Genomic DNA, 23,932 nt, shown 5'->3' on the forward strand with positions numbered 1-23,932 from the left:
CATAAAGAGCTAGCCCTGAATGACCATAACATGTCTGTAACTCTGAGAGGGTACAAATGGAATTTGTGCCATTTGTACACTTTGCCACAGACACATGTTTCTGTGTGCGGACATATTGATGACCCTGCTCTCTTGCTTTATCCCCAAACCCTCTTGGACATATTGATGGCCCCTGCTCCCTTGCTTTATCCCCAAATCCTCTAGGTCAGGGGTCTTCAACCAGGGGTCCGGGACCCCTAGGGGGTCCTCAGAGTTACTACAGGGGGTCCACCAAATCTTTGTGTGATATGATTTTTTTTTTTTTTTTACTGTACCTTACTTTTTACGTTACCTTGAATCCTAGCATCCTTTTTCTGAGGAGAACTTTAGTCAAAAATAGCCGATCTACAAGCTCACAACGCCTCACAGCGCGGTTTGGTGTAGAGGGAAAAAAGAGCAGACCAAGTAAAAAAACGTTTATCTGACACAATTTTATACAATTGTATACAATATAGAGGGGGTCCCTGCTTCATCTCTCTCTCAGCTAGGGGGTCCTTGGCCTGAAAACGTTGAAGACCCCTGCTCTAGGTTCACACAATTATTTTTTATTTTTGAGGAGCCATTTCCGGTGTGTTGGCGTCCTGCCACGTGCAACTTTACGCACAGTCTCCCTTTACGACGTCAGAACGTGAATCTCCAGCAGCAGGCAGCCTAGTGTTCACACAGAGAGACAAAGCAACAAAGTGAAATCCCCCTCCTCCTCCTCCTCCTCCCTCCTCGCTGTGGATCAATCAAATGTGTCATATTTTAACCGTTTAGGAGCCAAAACCCCGGTGGTCCCGACCGGATCACATCGATCACGGTACGTATTGTGTGAATGTACACATGATCCACGGTTCTGGGGGGTCTTTAAACCGGCACCAGCTACTGGTCTGGTCCAGATCTGGTCTGGTCTGGTCCAGATCTGCTGTGTGTGTGTGTGGTTCAGTGGGGTTCTGCTGCCTCGCCAGGTTAGCTTCTGTATGTCCGGTGTGTGTGTGTGTGTGTGTGTGGCCTTGTGTTCCGACCTGGACCAGACCAGACCAGACCCTGAGACCCAGAAGAACCCGAACCCAATATGTTTTTGAATGTCGGACGGGCATCGTTGGTCCTCTTTTAGGTGCGATTGACCATTAGCTGGTTCTGGGCTGTTTGTTGGGCTCATGTTTTGTGACAGATTAACGGGTTAAACCCCGGGTCTTGTTTTGTGTGTAAGGACTTTAGTTAGCATTAGGCTAAGCTAGTTAGCTCTGTGAGGATAGCCACCCTGTCTCTCTGACCGTGGAGCTTTATTATTAGCCCCCCCCCCGGCTGATAGAAATGTGAATTATTGTTGTTTGCGGTGTTTTCTTATTTTTTTTAAATGTCTGATACCGAGGTGTTTTTTTTTTAATACAGTGCGCGTGTGTACAGGCACCGTGCGCGTGTATAGACAGTGTATGTGAGTGAGTTGGTGTACCAAGCCAGTGTTGCCAGGTTTTGAGAGGGAAACAAGCAACCAGGTGTATGAAAACAAGCCCAAAAGAAGCAGGCCTCAGGAACACTTTAAAACCTATATACCTCAGCTATTCCAGATCTGCTATTTTCAAAGAGAACATTTTAAAAGAATGTTTTTGAAACATTTTAAATACACAAATAGGGGTCCCTGGCGGCTGGCGCACAATATTTTCAGATCTGTGGCCAAGTTATGTAGGCTAGGCTACATGAAAAGGTTAGAGAACCTCTGGTTCATACAACATTAGAAAACAAGCCCAAATAAGCAACTACACTATTATAGAAACAAGCAGTCAAGCACAAAAAACTGCAACCCGTAAACTACCAATATTTACAAGCAACTTTACAGAAAAACAAGCCCTAAGTAGCTTATAATAAGCGGACATGGCAACACATTGGTGTGGCAGCAGTTGTGGATATCTGCTGTTGTCCTCTCTCTTCTTCAGCCAGGCACACAAACCCGGAACACAGTGTTAATAATAATGATAATTATGATAGTAATAATATATAACTGGTGGATCCTCTAATAATAATAAAAAAAAGTTAATAATGATAATAAATATTTAGAAACTAATGGATCCTGTGGCAGGTAGCCTATCATGTACACATTTATAATATGTGCTGGACTGTTTTCCATAATAAAATGCAAAGAACATTTAGACATTCGTTGTTGTAACAGTAAGTTTGTTCTACATTTTTCTTTAAATAAAACAACTGACTTGATGATATAGCACTTGTGGTTGACCAGACCGATCAGACCTGTCTGTCTTTAATAATAATAATAGGGCTATAATTTAATAAACACCACATCATATCTGCTAGAATATGATCTACACTAGATATTAAGTCACTGAGATGCAAAAAAAAAAAATTGGTTAGGGGTCAAATCAGAAAATTAATCAAATAAAATTGTAGTCAAATGAAATCAAACGTCATGCAACTCCATGCACTCAACAGTAAATAATGATAAAACAACGTAAATAAACTAATAATAATATGATAATAATATAACCGGTGGATCCTCTAATAATAAATAACTTAATGAATTATAATAAAGATTCAGAAACTGGTGGATGCTCTGGCAGGTAGCCTATCATGTACACATTCATAATATGTGCCATTGTAATGCTGGACTGTGTTCTATAATACAATGCAAAATGTTATATATAATATTATAATATTGGATTAAGTCATTTCAAGATGTTTTGTTCGGATTCTGAAGATTACTTGTGCTGTGAGCATTTCACATCATTTTGTTCTTTATTAACTTATTTATGGTCTAATTTGATGATTGCGTAGTAAGTGTGTGTGTGTGCTGTAAAGCCGTTTGAACCAAAATAACCTCTAATGAAGAGTTGATATTACATGAGATTACTTTGTATTAGGGCTGCATGGTCATGGCTAAAATTATCATCCAGATTATTTATTGTGATTATTGATAATTATGTTTGGTGTTATTTGTGCCAAATGGCATGTAGCTGGGATGTTACTGTTCTGTTCTGATCTGATGGATGGACAGATGGGTAGTACAATGTCCTAGCGTCCCTATTCTGGGCATGTTATAGTGGGCGAACATAGCAGGTCTACAAGTTCTTTTGGGTTATTCTTTTGTCACTGTACATGTGTACCTATGTGAAATTTGTCCTCTGCATTAAGACCTGGAACACATCTGTGTCAGTTTAGATTTCTTTGGCTATTCAAAAATAGCAGATATACAAGCTCATAGCGTGGCACCGAGTGCCATGCTATGAGCTTGTAGATCTGCTATTTTAGAAAAAACTGTTAGGATTTAGAAAACATTTTTAAGAATCGCCTCAGGTCTTAATGGGTTAACCCATCCTAACTATTAGGAGCAGTGAGTGTTATTAATACATAACCCATGGAGCAGTTAGGGGTTAAGTGTTTTGCTTAGGGCTCACTTCCACACAAACGTTGGTGGACTGGGGTGCAAACCGGGTTCCTTTGGATTCCCAGGCGGCCTCTCTCTCTACCCAAGCTAGCTATGGTGTCCCCATTTGCAATAAAAATCTTAAGTATACAGGGCTTTCTTGTGTAATGATGAAGAGATGAGGGCCAGGTTCAACCACATAACCACATAAGATGTTTGAATTGATTGCACAAGTTTCATTGCACAACGGAAGCGTAAAATCATGATTTTCGATGATTTGTTTGATTAATCGCGTGGCACTAGTTTCAGTAGTTTGTACTGAAGCCAGCAGATCTTGTCGGCGTTTAGGAAATGGTTTGCGGTGCTTGTGGTCAGGTTGCTGTTATGTCGCACGTTGTCTCATTTCACTATTTGGTGATTGAACAAGTAGGCTAGGTATAATAGTGGACGTTACTGTTACGAGTTGTATGTTGAACACTGATGTCATTGATTTTGGGGCTGGGTAATTTGCTCCAGTTCAAAATTAAGAGTTTGTTTGTTTGTTCTATTGGGAGGCGCTTATTATAAAGACATAAGTATATTAATTTACATTCCACGATAATCTTAATTGGCTTTCTTCCTTCGCCATGCATATAGTTTCCTATGACAATTTTAGCCTGAAGTAGGACATTTGGGGGCAGGTAGACTGAAAGACACCAGAGTTTTTAACCTCCCTTCCCTCAACTCTCTCTCTCTCTGTCGATCTCCCTGCAGGTCCTGTGAGGCGAGGAGGAACCATTCCCATCCTAAATGGAGGAGAAGGACAGACGGGCTTCCTGCGTTCTGGACGGCCACGCACGCACAACGACGACAGCCGCTTGAGAGCTGCAACATCCATGACTACTCCTGGACGGATCACAGACGACGTTTGACAGAGCAAACTTGATTACCCTGCGGAAGGAAATCCTCAGGCTGCCGCTATGGACGGCGAGGAAGAGGTGTCCCATGCGAGCGAGGACATGGTCACTGAACCCGGCGGCTCCGTAGAAAGTAAGAAGAGGGAAGCGAAAGGGACGTGTCTGAAAATCGACGGCCAGGACGGCTACGTGTTCAAGTCCTACACTGTTGCCCCTCACGACACTGCAGGCGAGACGTCCTCTCCCCCTCCCTCGGTAACACTGGTGAACGACACCTGCCCTTCCGTTGAGGGGGCAGCACAAGATTTATCTTCTCAGGTCGACAGACAATTGGAGTCGGAAAACGCGAAAGACGCACATCCGGCTTCTCCGGCTCTTTCAAACAAAGGCATAAACACTGACATGGAGATGAGCATAGAGAATGAACAGTCCGAAAATGGCAACCAAGCAACAATACATATCAAACAGGAGGAGGAGGAAGAGGAGGAGGAGGAGGAGGAGGAGGGGGAGACAAACGGCATGGAGGCGGAAGCACCGGAAGAGGAGAGGTTAGGCCTGCCATTTGAAAGGTTACCGTTTGAAAGCTTCCCGGGCCCGTTTGTCACCCGAGACAACGACGACTACAGCAACCTGCTGAGCGGATACACAAGCACCCTGTACGACGTGGCCATGGACGCCGTCACGCAGAGTCTGCTGTCGTCCATGAGGAGCCACGCTACCCCCAGGAAGAAGTCCCCCGCCTGGAACCACTTCTGCATATCCCCACGAGACAGTACCAAAGCAATCTGTTTATACTGCATGAAAGAGTTCAGCCGCGGCAAGAACGAGAAAGACCTGAGCACGAGCTGTCTGATGAGGCACGTGCGACGGGCTCACCCCACTGTGCTGTTGCAGGACGCGGGAGACGCCTCCTCAAACAACTTGACAGGTCTCCCCCCTTTGTCACTGATACCTCCCTACCCAAGCTCACCAAAAAACGGAGACCTCACGAGCAGCGCCGTCGCTCTTGCATCAAAGAACACTTTACCGTCCACCTCAGCAGCTGAAATCACAGACCCATCATCCAAAGAAACGGTACCCAAAGTCGAGCCAAATCTCGATCTGTGTGCCAACGTCGACGACAGCCCCGGCGGCGCACTCACAACCTCACATTCCAATGAAATCAACAGCGAAGAGGCAGCAGACGGGGGGCTCGAGCGCCTGCCCGGGACCCCGAAAGGTTCGAGTTCGCGTCGGAGATCCGCGGTGTGGAAACACTTCTACCTTTCACCCGCTGACAGCTCCAAAGCGGTGTGCATACACTGCATGAATGAATTCAGCCGGGGCAAGAACGGGAAAGACCTGGGCACGAGCTGTCTCATTCGTCACATGTGGCGGGCCCACAAGGAGGTGGTCATCGAGGAAAATGGACAGGGCAACCACATTCCCCCACCTTACACAAACCCGCCCTCACTCCTCTCCCGCACAATCCTGCAGGACTCGCTGGAAATAAAAAAAGAATCCCCCCTCCCTTCTTCCTCACCAGAAACCATATCAGATGAACTGCCCCAGAGCATAGAGGAGAGCATGGAGGTGAAAGAGTTGTCTGACACAGCCCTGAACCTTTCAGGACACGACTCTTCCCCCAATCTCTCCTTTCTCATTCAGGGGGAGGATCACACGCCTTTGACTTCCTCGCCGTGTGATCTGTCAGAGGGCCCCAGCCTCAGTCAGGAGCATTCTGTTTTCCAGCAAAACAAGAAAATCATGAAACGGGTGAAATCCGAAGTGTGGCACCATTTCATTGTCTCGCCGGTTGACCAGCTCAAAGCACTGTGCCGCTACTGCCCCTGCGTCATCAGCAGGGGGAAGCGGGGTGACTTCGGAACAAGCTGCCTTATGAGGCACCTCATGAGGCGCCACCCAGACGTCCTCAAAAACCAAAAAAGCACCGATGACAAGGAGCCCTCCCCTCACCTCTATACTGCTCTCACTGCAACCGATGCGGTTTCAGCCAAAGAAACTGACAGCCCCGCCAGTGAGAAAAAGCCACACCCGTTGCCTGTGTTCAGTAAAAAGACATCAAAGCTGTGGAACCATTTTTCCATTTCCCCCACTGACCCCACAAAGGTGGTCTGTTTGCACTGTAGCCGCACAATAAGTCGAGGTAAAAAGACTACAAACCTCGGCACCAGCTGCCTCTTCAGGCACATGCAGAGGTTCCATGGACACGTTCTTGAAAGTAACAATAGTAGTATCTCAGGTGATGTGCCGTCTGCTGAAGTTCACGTCAAACAAGAACTCATGGAAACTTCCGCGTTCGAGGAGAACGCCGAGAGGTTCGACGAACACCACCCGGTTGCCAAAAAAATCACCAAACTCATCGCAGAAATGCTTGCACTGGATCTTCAGCCATCAGCCATGGTGGAGAATACGGGCCTGAACAGACTGCTAGAGTACCTCCAGCCTCAGTATTCTCTGCCCCCCTCTTCTTATTTCACCAGCACTGCCATACCGGACATGTACGAACGGGTGAAGGAGGTTGTCCTCACACACCTCAAGGAGGCCGAGGGAGGCATGGTCCACTTCACAACCAGCGTTTGGGTCAGCAGCCAGACAAGGGAATACCTGACCCTCACCGCCCACTGGGCCTCGTACGAGTCGATCGTCAGACACCAGGGCCAGGAGTCGGACTTCCACTGTTCGGCTCTGCTCAGCATCTCGCAGATCGACTGTGACCACGACATGCTGAGCATCCAGAAGCAGCTGGAGTACCTGTGGGACTCGTGGATCGCCTCGTCAGGCCTGAGGAAGGGCTTCACGGTCACCGACGGCAACGCCATCCGGCTGGCCCTGGAGGACAGCGAGCACGTCGTCGTGCAGTGTTTCGGACACACCATAGACCTCATCGTGAGCGAAGCCATAAAGAGCCAACGGATGGTGCAGAACCTGCTGAGCATTGCGCGGAAGATCTGCGAGCGAGTGCACCGCTCGGCGAGGGCCAAGGAGAAGCTCGCCGAGCTCCAGCGGCTCCACCAGCTCCCCGAGAACCAGCTGGTCCAGGACGTGCCGTCCAAGTGGAGGACATCCTTCTTCATGCTCGAGCGGCTGGTGGAGCAGCAGAAAGCCATCGACGAGATGTCGATCGAATGCAACTTCAGGGAAATGATCAGCTGTGACCAGTGGGAGGTGATGCTGTCCGTCTGCAACGCACTGAAACCCTTCGAGGTGGCGTGCAGGGAGATGAGCACCCGCACGGCCAGCCTGGGGCAGGTTATACCTCTCATCCACATCCTCAACAGGAAGATCGACCTGCTGTTCGACGAGACGGTGGGCATAGACAACATGCTCAAGTCTCTGAAGGAGGCGCTGGTGAGCAGGATGTCTTCCACGCTGCACGACCCGCGGTACACCTGGGCCACCATGCTGGACCCGCGGTACAAGACGTCACTGTTCACGGAGGAGGAGGCCGAGCGGTGCAAGCAGGACCTCATCCGTGAACTGGATCTGTCCTTAGCTACCTCAGTCCCACCCAGGCCCCCCCTGCCGCCGCCGCCGCTGCCCAACGGGTGCGGCGAGGCCACCGCCGCCTCGTCCAACAGCGGCCACTCAAACAAGGACAACCTCTGGTCCCTCATGGCCGACATCCGACACAAGATAAAGCAGGAAGACAAGCCAAAATCCTCCGAGCTGACGGTGCTGGAGTACCTGGAGGAAGACATTCTGGATCAAAGCTGTGACCCCCTCGACTATTGGAACATGAAAAAGTTCCTGTGGCCGGAACTCGCCAAAGTGGCCGCCCGCTACATGGGCTGCCCCCCCAGCATCGTCCAACCGGAGACTCTGTTCAGCACGGCCGGCACGATCTGCGCCCCCAATCAGCCCAGGCCTTTACTGGAAAACATGGAGGGCCTGCTTTTCCTCAAGGTCAACCTCCCCATGATTTATTTTCAGTACTAAGTGAGGGGCCATGGAGCATTCATTTGCAAACCCTTTATTGAGGACTGGAGCTTGATTTATACTAAAGGTCTGTACACACCAGAGAGTGTTTATTTCGTACGATGAATTTGTGTTAATCTGAAATGTTTTTTTGTGTCATGAGTACATCCACACAGAACGCAAATATTATGTTCTGACAAAGTGACTTATCTTTTTTCTTTTTCCGAAACGAGGTTGGGGATGTTATTAATAAATAAAAAGCATCAACCTGAATGAACAGTTTTACGCTCCCGGTGTGTAAAGACCTTATAAGTCGTACAATGGTGTCCCGTGCCGAGAATATCAGATCTATAAGCTTATAGATCTACTATTTTCAGTGCGGGATTCCGTCATATGATGGAGTATACATTTTGCATGAGTTGTATAGCTGTGAAATCGGGTATTTTCTGTTGGGCAAACTACGATAGATATCAACATTATACACCGATGTGTGTATTCTTTCTCAATGCAAACCTTGGAGCTTTTATAGAGTTCAGTGTGTACTACTGTTAAAACACTTTGGAGCTGATAATGGTTCACAAAGAAGTGTATCAGGGAGGGAGGGTTTCTCTAGCTGTAGGGGTTAATTGTTTTGCTGTAAATTTGTTTTTTTCTTTTGTTTTTCGTGTGTCTGCTCTCTCCTTGTGCCTTATCCAATACTACTTCAGGTCAAAACGCTGTACATATTTTTATTTTTTAAGTTGAGAAAATCAGTTCAGGAGTATTTTTTTTTTTTGATTAAAAAAAATAGAGGCCGTTTGTTTTCTGAATGACGAAAACATGGCACAAAAAGAAATGCTGTGACTGAAAGATGTTAACTTTATGTTATTTAATAATGCTTACATTGTGAAATTGTGGTTCATGGTACTGTCAGTTAGAAATAGTTTTTTTTTCCTTTTTTTTTTACTGGCAGAGATGTTTTTGAGGTTGTGTAAAATATTGCTGTATTTTCAGATTAAGCCGTTTGTTTGGAATGTCCTATTTGTCTCTTAAGCACAATTTTTAAGTTTATTTCCAAGGGATTAAATTATGGGTTTATTGTTGAGTAAAACAATTGTACTGTACATTTTTATATAAATGACTTCTGAACCTAATTTGATAAATGTTTTAGCTCTGAGACTGGAACCATGGAGTGTGGTCATTTGTAAATAAAGGTTTTCCTTATGTAACATTTGTTTCTTTATTGTCCATTCAGTATATAACACTAATAGATCAGTAATGAATGCACACTAGGAAAACCAAATACTCCTTCATTTCAAAAAGTGATCTATACAATCTACAAAAAACATCAAACAAATACATTGTTTTGTGACACGGAATGCCTGCCATGTTCCCAGAAGATGTAACATTTTTATGGTCTAATAAATGGATATCTATTTATCTTCCTGGCTACGCATGAGTAATAACATTGCAATGGATAATTGGCCCTTTAAAGCACACATTCCTTTAAACATGAAGGAACCAGTAGAACTACTTTACAAAGAATGATGGAACATTGTCACTCCAGTGGAATTACATTCATCTCTCAGAACCGGTTCTCACCACCGGTCCTTGATGGGGTTCCCCAGCTAAATGAATCCTAGGGAATAAGAACCAAATGAACCGTTATGGATCTGTAAAAGGGGGCGTAAGTGGTGTTTTTCTTTTTTGATAAAATGCACACACTGATTTTTGAAAAGTCGTGAAAATGTGTGCAAACATTTTCTAACAAATCTTTGCTTCTGGGGGTCCCTGGAACAAAATGTTGAGATGGGGGTCCTTGACATGAAAAAGTTTGAGCACCACTGATATAGAAGTTTTTCAGAATACTTAATATTTAGAGGACATTTGTAGAACCGGCTTCAGGTCTTAATGGGTTAAATGTATTTGTGTTAATATATATACTGTAGAGTTGCTTGTATTTATTTTGTATCTTCAGAGAGGTGTATTAGTAGTAATCATTGCTATAGAGTTTTTCTCCAGCCCTTTAGTAAACAGAAGACACATTTTGAAGTCGGGACACTAGTTTGATCCAATCAGTAGAGAGAACTCATGCACGATAAAGACAAAGGAACGGAAACACTTTAAAATTGAAGCCGATAAATAATCTTTGTGCTGGTCTCTTTCCAGATTGGATGAAATTTGTGTAACCCACCTGAAAATGTCTGTTTACTAAAGAGTTGGAAAGACGAGGAGACCCCTGTTACTGAACAAAATACTCAAGCAGTGATTACTATGAGAAAATACAGCTATAACCTTCTAACAGAAACTCACACCCCCTTTAAATGAACACTGAGGATTTCACAGTAGATACAAATATCAAAAGGGGGTCTGTGGCCTAATGCCTGGCCTAACGCAGCGCGAGGCGTTGTGAGCTTGTAGATCAGCTATTTTTGGCTAAAGTTCTCCTCAGAAAAGGGATGCTAGGGTTCAAGTGGTTAATGTAAAAAAAAAATCCTATCACACAAAGATTTGGCGGACCCTCTGTAGTAACTCTGAGGACCCCCTAGGGGTCCCGGACCCCCTGTTGAAGACCCCTGGCCTAATGCATAATCTGGGGGTCTTTTAAATTAACCACTTGAACACCATATACTAAACTGAGTTGACAATAGTTCTTACTTCCTCTTTTTTATTTGATCTCTTCACCAAAAATAGCTGATCTAGACGTAGATAGTCTACTTTTGCTGAATGTTAACCTATTATGACATGCCCAGAATAGGGACGCTAGGGTTCGTGTGGTTATGGGGGTAACCGGAAGAGTGGACAGTGGGCACCTAAATATTGTGGGAACCTCAATGTTAAATTGGCTATTGAATTTGGAAAATGGTCTGACATTAAGTATACATGATTTGAACATGCTTGAACATTTGACATTTAAGACTTTTGCTACAAAACCTGTCATTTTCCATTAAATACATTTTCCACGATTCTTTTTACATTTTGGAAGAAATAGCCAGTTTAACATTGAGGTGACCACAATATTTAGGTGCCCTCTTGTGTCCTGTATCCGTTATAAGGGGTGCTAATCACTGTCATTTGCACATCAGCTTATCATGGCAGAAGCTGTGTCGTTCAATGTGTGCGTGCTGCCGTCTCTAAGGTCATACTTATAGAGGAAGCACTGTTTATAACACAAACATGCCGCCCTCTGACAACACTGACGGATATTACATAGCAACATCAGCTTTGGTCTGTTATTTTTGGTCACTGGAAGAGAAAATACCAGATATTAAAGAGCCAAACAGCAGCAGCTGTAGGATGTGTTCAGTCTTTCTCTTGGCTGGGGTGGTTCTTTCGTTCCATCAGTAGGGCTTTGTTCTCCAGTCGCACAGTGAAGGGGGGGAACTGCAGCGTGTTCAAGACTATGTTACTGTAACCTTCGATGAAGGCCAGGGGCTGGTGCGTGCCTCTCAGGAGCTCCATCTTGGTGACGTTGGCCTCCATCAGAAGGTGCGTGTAGGTCTTCATGTCTGGATGCCCGGGGCCTAGGTCTTCTCGCTTGTCGTATCTGTTTTTTGGGGGGATATTTCACACAAAAGGTTGAGTCCTTGGAAGTACAGTAGGCTTTTACAGTAAAGGGCCAGATAAGTGGCTATTTTACTTGACTGAAACTAAAATAAAAACTAGAGATCAGAAAAAGGAAAACTCAATAAAAACTAAAATAAGCAATGAAAAACTAACTGAAAGGAATCGCACATATGTTCATCTTGGTTTGTTTTTTTCAATCCACCATCATATATCTGAATCTGCAATTATTTCAATCCACCTTCTACAGCTTCAATAAATCAAGGCTTTCCTCATAACCTGAAAAACTCAAACTAAATAAAAACTCCAGAAGTAGAGCCAGACCGCTTATATTCAGTCATATTCGGTCATTATTTGACTCGGTACCTGGAATTATGTAGCCAATGTGTCCCGCTTTTTAACCACTTTAAACCTGGTGTCCATATTTTGGCCATGTCATTATAGGCAAACATGTTAAAAAATTGCAGATCTAAAACGTGTATATCGGCTATTTTGGGGAAACAAATGTGGTTAAATAAAGTATCATTTGTGTTTATTTGTTATCCATCAAAACCTTTTTCGTGTTCATTTGTATTTGTCCAAACGTGCAAAATCTTCTAATCAATTTGAAAAACTTCATTTTTACTACTTAGAAGCAAACAAACTAATGGGTGCAATCTGTGATCTAGGTTTCTCCAGAATGGGGATCAGCACCAAAAATGTGTCATTGGGTCAGGCTCTGTCAGGAAGGCAGATGAACCCGCTCACCTCCAGTTCCTGTTCTGCTCCAAGAAGCGAGACACTCCCGTTTCAGCGGTGTAGGTATCGATGTGGACAAATACATCTGAGGGGATAAAAAATATTATCAGTATGATTATGGGCAGGGGGCTGTAAATCAGTGGTTCTCAAACTTACATTTCAAGGACCCCCCAGTTTGATATCAATTAGGCTACAGACCCCCATGACTCGGTGTACAAATGGAACCAAATGGACCCGTAAAGGTCCATTTGGTTCCATTTGTACACTCAGAGTTACAGACAGCTACGGGTCCATTTGGTTCCTAGCTACGGATCATGTAGCTGGGGACCCCCTGGAACCTCCTCAAGGACTCCCGAGGGTCCCCAGACCCCACTTTGAGAGCCACTGCTGTAATTGTATGGAATTTTAACTGTTTTCCAGACCTGAAAAAATATGGACATTTGGGTGAAATTCTTGAAAAGGGCTGGACGTTTTGCTCATAGTAATACATATGAAAATATGACAACGTGCAAAAGATATAAAATAATAAATGAATTTAAAAGAAAAGAAACCCATACATTGTCCAAAGGTGCACTCTAGTGTTCATTGTGAGAACTGCCTGAATGTCAGCTTTCAATTAGAGAAACATTTCTAATTCAAGAAAAGGACTGCATGCATGGTATTACTGCATTTAGTGAAGTGATACAATAATGGTTTAATCGTTCCTGGGTCGGCATTGTGCAAACATTGGCCTAGTAGACTGGAAATATATTTGTGAAAATGGGTTGTTAATTGTTTTCGAGCTTGTAGCTCAAACTTGAAACATTTTAACGACATAAATCTTGTATGGGGTCCATGGCACAAAATATTTGCAGACACATTATTAATTTGTTTTGTTTTTCTACATGAAAAAGTTTGAGAACCACTGGTCTAGTGAGATACATCTTGTTCTTTCCAATTATCTTCACAAAGTGAAGAGAGGTCAGTTCAGTCTCATTTTATCTCAGTGTAAAAATAGTTCCTTACTCATCACATTTTTCAGTGTACAATAGAACCTTATGGATATGCATAAAACCTGGATCGCTCAAAAACTAACTGGACATAAAACATGCAAGTGTCCCTGCCAGTGCTTTGAGATTATCACTTGTGATCAAAAGGTCTACTACACTAATACAAAAAATAGAGATATTATATAAACAATCATCAGTTTGAAAAAAAGTCTGATTATTTGGGAGAAGGGGAAGCACCCTGTATACTTTATGTGGGTGTGTTTTTAGGCAAGTGTACGTGTTTAGTGTAACTAAACTAAATTATTAACCCAGAGACAAATGTGTTCAGAGGAGAAAATATGCTGTATAATTGACCCTTTTCACTACAGCCATTTTTATATGAAATAGTAGGGTAAACCCAGGTGTTACCAATGCTACCAACTCAAACAGAGTCAGGTGTGCTGCACGTTAGCTCACTGGAAAGGTTCTTAGAGAAAGAAAAATATGTTTTCAAATCGATTTTGCACAATTGTCAAAAATGTCATGTCTCAGTCTCACAAAGCAATACCAACCCACTGTGGCTGGCACCAGCCTGTGTAGCTCTCGCATCGCTCGGCCTCCTGGGTAATTGTGGTGGGAGACGTACAGAGAGATGCCAGAGTACGCCGCGTTGGTCAGCAGATGTCCAACCACCACCAGAGAACCCAACTTATACATCCACGACTTCTGGTAGTTGTTCAGGCTACGGCACACACGCGCGCGCACACGCGCACACACACACACACACACACACACACACACACACACACACACACACACACACACACACACACACACACACACACACACACACACACACACACACACACACACACACACACACACACACACACACACACACACACACACACACACACACACACACACACACACACACACACACACACACACACACGCACACACACACACAGTTTGCAGTTAACTTAAGAATGATTTATAGTTACTCCTACGATGTGTTCCACGCCTAAAATAGCCGGTCTACAAGCTCACGTGTTCTTTTCAGCACGCTACAAACAATGCCAATACTTTAAAAAACCCAGAATCAAACTGAATTTAGCATTGCTGAGATTGTCTGATATTATTACAGGAACCCAAACTGTACATGATATAATATATACACATTTCAGTTTACGTCAAGTATATTCATATGTAAAAAAGCCTGGGCACAATGAAGTTTCCAAAATATTTTGTTCTTTCAACATTGTTATTCACAAAAATCAGTGTCTCTGTCATTTCCCCACAGACTTATGGAGGCAATTAGCCATTCCGAACCATGAGGCCCATTGGGGCATAGACCTAAATCTAACTAACCTATTATTAATTTGATTAGCCAGCCAGTACACTGTGAGGTAAGCAACACAACTGCAGCTAATCAAATTAATCAGCCTAATGCCTGCCATGTTTTTAATCTGCTGTAGTAAGACCTGAAGCAGATTCTACAAATGTCAACAGTTTTCTGAAAAACGTATGATCCTATATCAGTGGTGCTCAAACTTTTTCATGTCAAGGACCCCCAAAATGATATGTATTTGACCGCGGACCCCCATCTCAAAATATTATGTTCCAGGGACCCCCAAGAAGCAAAGATTTGAGTTAAAAATGTTCGCTTTAAAAGAATATATATTCAAAGATTTGCACACATGTTCACGATTTTTCATAAATAGCAGATCTACAAGTTTGTAGCGCAGCACTCGGTGCCGTGCTATGAGCTTGTATATCTGCTATTTTTGAATAGCCAAAGTGTAAAATAATGCTTTTTTAGCTCAAATCAAAAAGTGACACAGATGCGTTCCAGGTCTTAATGGGTTAAACAAATCTGAACTGGAAAACAACAACCTAGGGTTTCATGCCCTTTTCACAGTGGTGGAAGAAGTACTCAGATATTTTAATTAAGTAAAAGTAGCAATACCACAATATAGAAATACCCTGTTACAAGTAAAAGGCCTGTGTTCAAAATGTTACTTGAGTAAAAGTACAAAAGGCAAAAAAAAAGGCAAAATTGGCATCAAAATATACTTTAAGTACCAAAAGTAAAAGTACTAAAAATGTTTGAAAATAGAAAATCTACAAGCTCACAACGCGTCGCGATGCAAGCCTATGTATAAAATAAAACAGGGCTGACGTGGTTAATGTATGTTTTATAATATAATAATTGAAATCTGCAAAGTAACTAGTAACTAAAGTTTTCAAATAACTGTAGTGGAGTAAAAGTACAATATTTGCCTCTGAGATGTAGTGGAGTAGAAATAAAAGTATTGAAAATTGTAAATACTCCAGTCAAGTAAAAAAATACATAAAAATTACAGTACTTGAGTAAATGTACTACTTAGTTACTTCACACCACTGCCTTTTCATGGTCTTACATCGGTGGTTTTCAACCAGTGGTCCGGGGACCACCAGTGGTCCTTGAGGGGGTACCAGGGGGTCCCCAGCGAAATTAGTTAAAGGAGGAGTTCACCCAAAAAATTACTTATTTTCTATCAATTGCACACCCTATGAAGCCTTGAACCCATGGATTCTTTTTTGCTTTTGTCGCATTCCTAAGCTAATAATTTGATTCCCGTCTCCTACCGGCTTATGTATCCGGTAGGAGACACAAAGTAGATTATTTGTGTCTCCTACCGGAAATACACACAGTCATCAAATTATTGTTTTAGGAATGCCACAAAAACTAAAATAAATCCATGAAATCAAGGCTTCATGGGGTGTGTAATTGATAGAAAATAAGTCATTTTTTGGGTGAACTCCTCCTTTAACATAGCGTCACAATCATTTTAGCCGCTTAGCTTAGGCTGTTCAAAAATAGCAGATATACAAGCTCATAGCGCGGCACCGAGTGCGCTATGAGCTTGTAGGTCTGCTATTTTTTGAAAAACCTTGAAAAGGTGTGCATATCTTTGAATATTCATATTTTTTTAAAGCGAAAATTAACTGATATCTTTGCTTCTGGGGGGTCCCTGGCACAAAACATTTTCAGATGGGGGTCCACAGCCAAATGTATATCAATTTAGGGGTCCTTTTGGCATGAAAAAGGTTGAAAACCACTGTCTTACATGAAAGAGCAGCCGCGGGCGGCCACCAGGTTGAGCACGGGGACGGTGTAGATGATGAACCGCAGCTCTTTGTGCGGCAGCAGTGAGTAGAGGAGGATGAAGCCCGCGGCGGGCGCCAGCAGGACCCTCATCCTCCTGTCCAGGAGCCCCAGGGGAACCAGGAGCAGCGTGCAGCCCAGGGCCCGCGGCACCGCCGAGTAGAAGTACCACAGGAAGGGAGAGGTTTACTGGGCGGACCAGAGTCAAGGAGAGCTAGCCTCGGAAACCCATGCAAGGGGCAGCGGATGGAAGCATTAAGCATAGATATAAAAACCTAGATACCTCATTGGCCGCTCGCTGCAGTTCATTGGAGCGTCCTGTATCGCGGCCGCCATTTTGGAGAAGGCGAGCTTCTTGACTACTGGCCAATCACAGCTCGTCTTTTCCGGTATTGTCAGAATCTAGTTGTATAAAATTTTATATATATTTTTATACAACTAGATTCTGCCAAGTACCGGGAAAGACGCGCTGTGATTGGCCAGTAGTCAGGAGGCTAACCGATGCCGTCAGAAAAGTCAAATAATGTTGATGTATTAGCCAAAAAGCATATCAATCAGGCTCTTCTTTTGAACATTTAGCTCAAGCTGACTCTAATCTGCAACGAATAAAGCCTGATTAATACTTAGTTACGTGGCAGTGTTGTGTGCGAAAATAGCTGATCTACCAGCTCAATAGAATGATTGTGGATTACATTACAAATAAGTGATAGGTATAGAAATTAAAAAGGGTAAATGATGGACACAATGTACATAATCTGCATAAAGCAGACTCAGAGGAAAGGCAAATCCATACCAGCAGAAGTACTGTGACATGACATAATCACATACATGTTCCTCTGCTCACATAAGAGACAAACCCTCAGCAGAGGCGGAGCAGACACAGAGTTGTACTGATCTAAAGCAGTGGTTCGCAAACTTTTAAAGGTCAAAGACCTCCATAACTCTGAGAGTTACAGATCTGTAAACGTCCATTTGTAACGCCCTCAGGGAACCCCGAGGGTCCCTGGACCCCACTTTGAGAACGACTGATCTAAAGCAGGGGTCTTCAACGTTTTCAGGCCAAGGACCCCCTAGCTGAGAGAGAGATGAAGCAGGGACCCCCCTCTATATCGTATAAAATTGTGTTTCAGATTCAACTTTTTTTGTTTACTTAGTCTGCTCTTTTTTCCCTCTACACCTATGCCTCTTTGCCAAAAATAGCAGATCTACAAGCTCACAACGAGGCGTTGTGAGCTTGTAGATCTGCTATTTTTGGCTAAAGTTCTCCTCAGAAAAGGGATGCTAGGGTTCAAGTGGTTAAGGTAAAATAATAATCAAATCACACAAAGATTTGGTGGACCCCCTGTGGTGACTCTGAGGACCCCCTAGGGGTCCCGGACCCCCTGTTGAAGATCCCTGATCTAAAGAAATACTTTTCATCACACAGATTGTGTGATGGCCCGGGCATGTGTGTGTGTTCATTTCTACGGAAGGATATTCCCCAGTTGGAGCTCTTGTTGAGGATGGTGTTGTACCACAGAACCTGGCCTTCGGGCCACAGCCACTTCCTCCAGAAGAACGAGTCCACGGCGACAGTCAGAGCTGCAGGACGTGATCGAGAGAGTGGATTTTTATTAGTATTAGGTGTAAATGTCAGCGCACGTGTGTTTGTTTGTGTCGTGCAGTGGTGGAAAAAGTACTCACATTTTTTCCTTAAGGAAAAGTTTCATTACTGCAATGTATAAATACTCTGTTACATGTTCGGAATTCAAAATTTACTTGAGTAAAAGTACGAAGGTATTGTTATTAAAATGTACTTAAAAGTACCAAAAGTTATGCAGAATGTCCCATTTCACAAGTTTTCAAATGTATAAAATGTATTAAAATCTTTTGAAAATAGCCGATCTACAAGCTCACAATGCGTCGCGATGCGACGCATTGTGAGCTTGTAGATCGGCTATTTTCAAATGGCCGAAATGAATATAGGGCTGAAGAATATGTTTTGTAATAATAATCCAAATCTACAAAGTAACTAGTAACTAAAGTTTTAAAATAAATGTAGTGGAGTAAAAGTACAATATTTGGATCCGAGATGTAGTGGAGTAGAAATAAAAGTATTGGAAATTGGAAGTACTCAAGTAAAGTACAAATACCTCAAAATTGTACTTAAGTAAATGTACTTAGTTACTTTCCACCACTGCTGCTCACCTAGACACAAAACCCCGGCTGGCACGGCGTGCGAAAACAGCCCCATCAGCCCCAGCCTCCTGCTCAGCAGTGACATCATCAACATGAGACCCAGGAAGAGGCAGAGTTCAGAGCGGAACACGATGATGACCAACGCGGAGAGGCTGATGAAGGAGCCGTTCTTCTGAGCCATCCAGGATGTGAAAGCCAAGAGAACTGTGGAGATAAATGGAGTGGCAGACATCATGCTTGTTTGTTGCTTTTGGGGCTTGTTTACACAGCAGCAGCTTGAAATCAAATCGAATCGATGGAAATCAGCTGCTTTTGAAGCCATGTCTTTGGACATATTCTGTCTCCGACATTGCTGTCAATGACTTGGTTTGTGGTAAAGTTAACACTAGCCAAAAGCCAAATGTTGATCGAGTTTGACTGGCTGGTAAGTAGGCCTGTGAATCGTCTGCTATCTCTCGATTCGATTCCGATTCTTGGGGTCACGATTGCGATTTTTTTCAGATTTTTTCAAAACAAACGATTCTCTATTCAAAAAAGTTTTTTTCCATTATACAAAAATACAAATATATATATATATATATATATATATATATATATATATATATATATATATATATATACACACACATACATATATATATTATTTTTTATCGTCCAACATGATTTTTTTTCCCACACCCCTACTGGTAAGTTTGTAAACCCAACCTGCAACTTTGCCAGGTAACCAGACATCATCACTGAGAAACATTTTATAGCATTTGGTTTCTAAAATATGACATGATAAATTAGTGTCCCGTGAATTTTGGAATGTATTAGTCACTGTGGCTGGTGGACAAATAAAGTTGATTTGCATACTCCAATAAAATGTATCTCCTTGTGAGCTGTTACTGTATATAGTGGAGTTATAACTTGCTATTGTCGCCAAGAGCTTGCCCATGGGGGAATTGGTGGGTCTCTGTAGACTAGACCAGTGGTTCTCAACCTGTGGGTCGGGATCCCCACATGATTTTGGAGGGGTCCCAGATGACAGTTAAGTGACAATTTAAGACCTTTTTAATACCAAAAAAAAAAAAAAAAAACATAACTGCATCTAAAGTAATCAACAAACTATACAATAAAAACTGGTCAAACATTGGCCAAATTGTCAAATAATATAAGAGGCAACATAGCCAATCTACAAGCTCACAACACCTCGCAACGTGAGGTGTTGTGAGCTTGTAGATCTGCTATTTTGCACAATATTCATCTGTGGAACCTAGTCAAACTAAATGTAATGCCTCAACTCCTACAATTCCAAGTGCTTGTCAGGGTGGGAGGTCCCCAGTTCAAATATGATTATTTTGGGGGATCACGGCCTGAAAAGGTTGAGAACCACTGGACTAGACCATGGTCTTAACCTGCTCTACATGTAAAGTGTCTTAAGGCAACTTGTTATGATTTGGCAATGCATAAATAAAAAGCAAAAGCAAAACAATCCCAAGAGGTCACTTCAGTCTATGTACCATACCTATGGGCAGTGCAAATACATTGGGCAGTGTCCTGGTGCTGTAGAACATGAGGTGAAATTGCGAGGCGCAGGTGAGACAGAACAAGCCAGCGACCAGGGAACCAAACTGCTTCCGCACCTCTCTCTGCATGTGCCACAGCGCTCCGATGACGCACGCGCCCAGACAGCCTCGCACTGCACGGGACACACAGCAACAAGTCAGTCTCGTGCACCGGAAGGTTGCAGATAATAGTTACCACGAGGTTTATCAGAGCGTATTTGTTGCACAAAATTTGATTAAGTTCTGTCTAGTGAAAGGATCTGGTGGTACTGTATGCAGGTATCAGCGATTGCACAGGGCAGATATGACAAATAACTGAAATATACTAATAAATGACTTACATATTTAATAATTTTACACTTTAATGACACTCTATGACATTAAACTGAATATCTTTGGGTTGTGGTCAAAAAAAGACCTTTGATCAAGAAAACAACCGACAGATTAAGTGGAAAAAGAAAATAACCGTTAGTTACGGCCGTAATGATTGTCTCCGCCAGGAGACATTGTTTTCACTTTCCGTCCCCCCCCCCTCGGCCAAGCTAACATTGGTCAAGCCTCACGTGACACGTGACAATACGGTGAAATAGTGTCATCTGATTGGCTAGTGACGTATAGCGGCCTATAAATACATGTGTCACTTTGAAAGAGTCTTAGCCTCTTTCAAAGTGAGGTAAGACAGGAATAATCACGAAATGGCTGAGAAATGGCGGATACTGTAACAATTGGATAGGACACTTACACAGACAGGACAGATAGGACACTTACACAGACAGGACGGATAGGACACTTACATAGACAGGACGGATAGGACACTTATACAGACAGGACGGATAGGACACTTATACAGACAGGACGGATAGGACACTTACACAGACAGGACGGATAGGACACTTACATAGACAGGACGGATAGGACACTTATACAGACAGGACGGATAGGACACTTATACAGACAGGACGGATAGGACACTTATACAGACAGGACGGATAGGACAGTTATACAGACGGATAGGACACTTGTGTCATGTTACTATGACACAGTAACATGTTCTATTTTTTGTAAGAATTAGAACATAAGAATTAGAACATTCCCAACACAAGTCTGCTGGCGGAGACTTGTGCTCCGAGGAGCACTTTTTCTAGTTAACATTGATTTCAGAAAAGGTTTCACAGTACAACGAGTACATTCAGTGACAACAGTGCTGTATGAGAGGCGTTGATCAGATAGATAGATACCCATCAGCTGGGTGTAGAACTTGGGGACGTCCAGGAGGGTTGCCAGACACACAGCGGGGGAGGAGAGGGCTGCAAGGACCAGGGGTCCCAGGAAGGTCCGTGGAACAACACCAGGGAACTCCAGATGGTCATACTGGAGACAAACACAGACACACCAATAATAATAATTAGGCTGTTTTCAGCTTCACCCAGCTGATTGCTGCCCACATATTCAGACTTGGACTAACTAACTAAAACAAGCTTTTAGTTAGGTTTAAAGTGTAGTTTATGGGAAAACTTGTATATTTTGTATCAGTAGTACTATTATTCATAATAATAACGTATTTGTATAATTATTGTATTATTAATATTCCCTTTTATTTTGATTGTCTTATTGTAATATATTTTCTTATCTTATGTTTTTATGCCATTATTAAATCTAATGTTATTATTAATATGTGTTCTTGTCACATAATATGAGCCTTGCCTATTATTTCCTTTTTTGAAATTGATCTATATGTCCTGACTCCTGTCACATGAAATGTCCTTCATATCAGTGGTTTTCAACCAGTGGTCCTTGAGGGGGTTCCAGGTGGTCCCCAGCCAAATTAATAGTTAGGAACCAAATTGACCCTTATGTGTCTGTAACTCTAACAGTGTACAAATGGAACCAAATGGACCCTTACAGGTCTGTAACTCTGAGAGTGTACAAATGGAACCAAATGGACCCACATTTGTACACTCTCAGAGTTAAATGAACACTGATGATGGTGATACGGTGTAGATTTGGACCCCCAAGAAATCTAAATGGTTGAGTCCCTGGCATATCTTTTCAAATGGGGGTCCCTGGGCTAATATGTGTCAATTTGGGGATCCTTGACGCGAAAAAGGTTGAAAACCACTGAGCTATATAAAACAAAACAGAATAAACTTGACTTGAACAGGCCTGGCTGTCTGTGTGTAGCATGCAGTGGTCACAGGTGTAAAGTAACCAAGTACATTTACTCAAGTACTGTACTTAGGTACAATTTTGAGGTATTTTTTTACTTACTTAGTATTTCCAATTTTCAATACTTTTACTTCTACCCCACTACATCTCAGAGGCAAATATTGTACTTTTTACTCCACTACAATTATTTCACAGCTTTAGTCACTAGTTACTTTGTAGATTTGGATTATTATTATTATCTGCTATTTTCAAAAGATGTATTATACATTTTGAACTGGTTCATTCTGCACAGTACTTTCTACTATTGATACTTTAAGTCTATTTTGATGCCAATACTTTTAGTCAAGTACATTTCTGAATACTGGACTTTTAAGTAGTTCTATGGACTTGCAGTATTGATACTTTTACTTAAGTAAAACTTGGGAAACAAGCCATATAACTTTTTTGGGTTCAATCCTTTTAGCATCGTATTTGTATTAAACTGTACTTTCTGTGCTTTTTTGGGGAGGGGGGCCGGCTGTTAACAAAGTATTCAATCAATCAATCAATCAATCATCACTGGTATTCACTGGTAGTAGCATGTTAGCTTAGCACAACAACAACAACAACAAATGAATGAAGTCCTCTTGTTGTAACCTGGTGTGTGGTCAGCCTGTGGACCAGGATGTCGTGGGTCGCCTGCAGGTTGAAGCTCTCCTCCACCTTGGTGAAGGGACAGATCAGAAGGTGTGACAGACTGACCAGGAGCAGCAACAACAGCAGAGGAACAGAGGAGATCATCCTCTTCTCAGCCATGACACCTGTATCAGCTTCTCTCACAAAACCTGGCAACACTGCTAGGGCAGGAGCAGTGTTGCCAGGTTTTGTGAGAGAAATAAGCAACCGGATCTATGACTACAAGCCTTTGAAAGTATCTGTCTTTGAAATTATCTATGAAAATCTCAGTATCTATGAAAGTCTACAAGCTTACAACGCGTCGCGATTGTGAGATTGTAGATCTGCCATTTTCAAGAAAGAAAATTTTGGATCAAATTTGAAAAAATGTGGATTTGAAACAACACAAATCTTGTAGCCTATGGGGGAACTCCCTGGTATAACATTCTTTCATGGGGGTCTGCAGACAAATACATATTAATTTGGGGAACCACTGGTTTTGACAACCCCTAAATAAGCAATTACACTAGAAACAAGCAAAAAAAAAACTGCAACCTTACAGAAAAACAAGCCCAAAGTCGCTTATAATAAGCAGACCTGGCAACACTGGGCAGGATGTTGACGTTTGTTCCACTTCCGGCTCGGCTTCAGACGGATGGAACACGTGACACGGTCACATGATGAATGTTTTAAAGATATTTAATTGATGTTAGATCTGAAGATAAACGTTTAATTAATGTGGTACATTTATAAAGCGTTTTAAAAATATTATT

At 42.8% G+C, this 23,932-nt stretch overlaps 2 protein-coding genes across 2 annotated transcripts; one reads left to right on the forward strand and one right to left on the reverse strand.

Moving 5' to 3' along the window:
• Positions 1-682: 682 nt before the first annotated feature.
• Positions 683-8,357, forward strand: zbed4 (zinc finger, BED-type containing 4). The gene is made up of 2 exons (XM_084049398.1): positions 683-841; positions 4,154-8,357. The coding sequence occupies exon 2, from the start codon at positions 4,360-4,362 to the stop codon at positions 8,233-8,235; it is 3,876 nt and encodes a 1,291-aa protein (XP_083905524.1). The 5' UTR covers positions 683-841; positions 4,154-4,359; the 3' UTR covers positions 8,236-8,357.
• A 616-nt stretch (positions 8,358-8,973) lies between these two features.
• Positions 8,974-23,300, reverse strand: alg12 (ALG12 alpha-1,6-mannosyltransferase; the record flags this gene model as incomplete). Its single annotated transcript, XM_084049400.1, is given in 10 exon segments — positions 8,974-11,740; positions 12,505-12,580; positions 14,036-14,205; positions 16,577-16,800; positions 16,802-16,803; positions 18,082-18,195; positions 18,802-18,996; positions 20,300-20,473; positions 21,578-21,710; positions 23,142-23,300. Coding segments are annotated over 10 exon segments (1,491 nt in total). The 3' UTR covers positions 8,974-11,496.
• Between the last annotated feature and the right edge of the window lie 632 nt (positions 23,301-23,932).

The sequence above is a fragment of the Gymnoscopelus microlampas genome, assembly GCF_963454915.1.
Source record: "Gymnoscopelus microlampas genome assembly, chromosome: 23".
Lineage (NCBI taxonomy): Eukaryota > Metazoa > Chordata > Actinopteri > Myctophiformes > Myctophidae > Gymnoscopelus > Gymnoscopelus microlampas.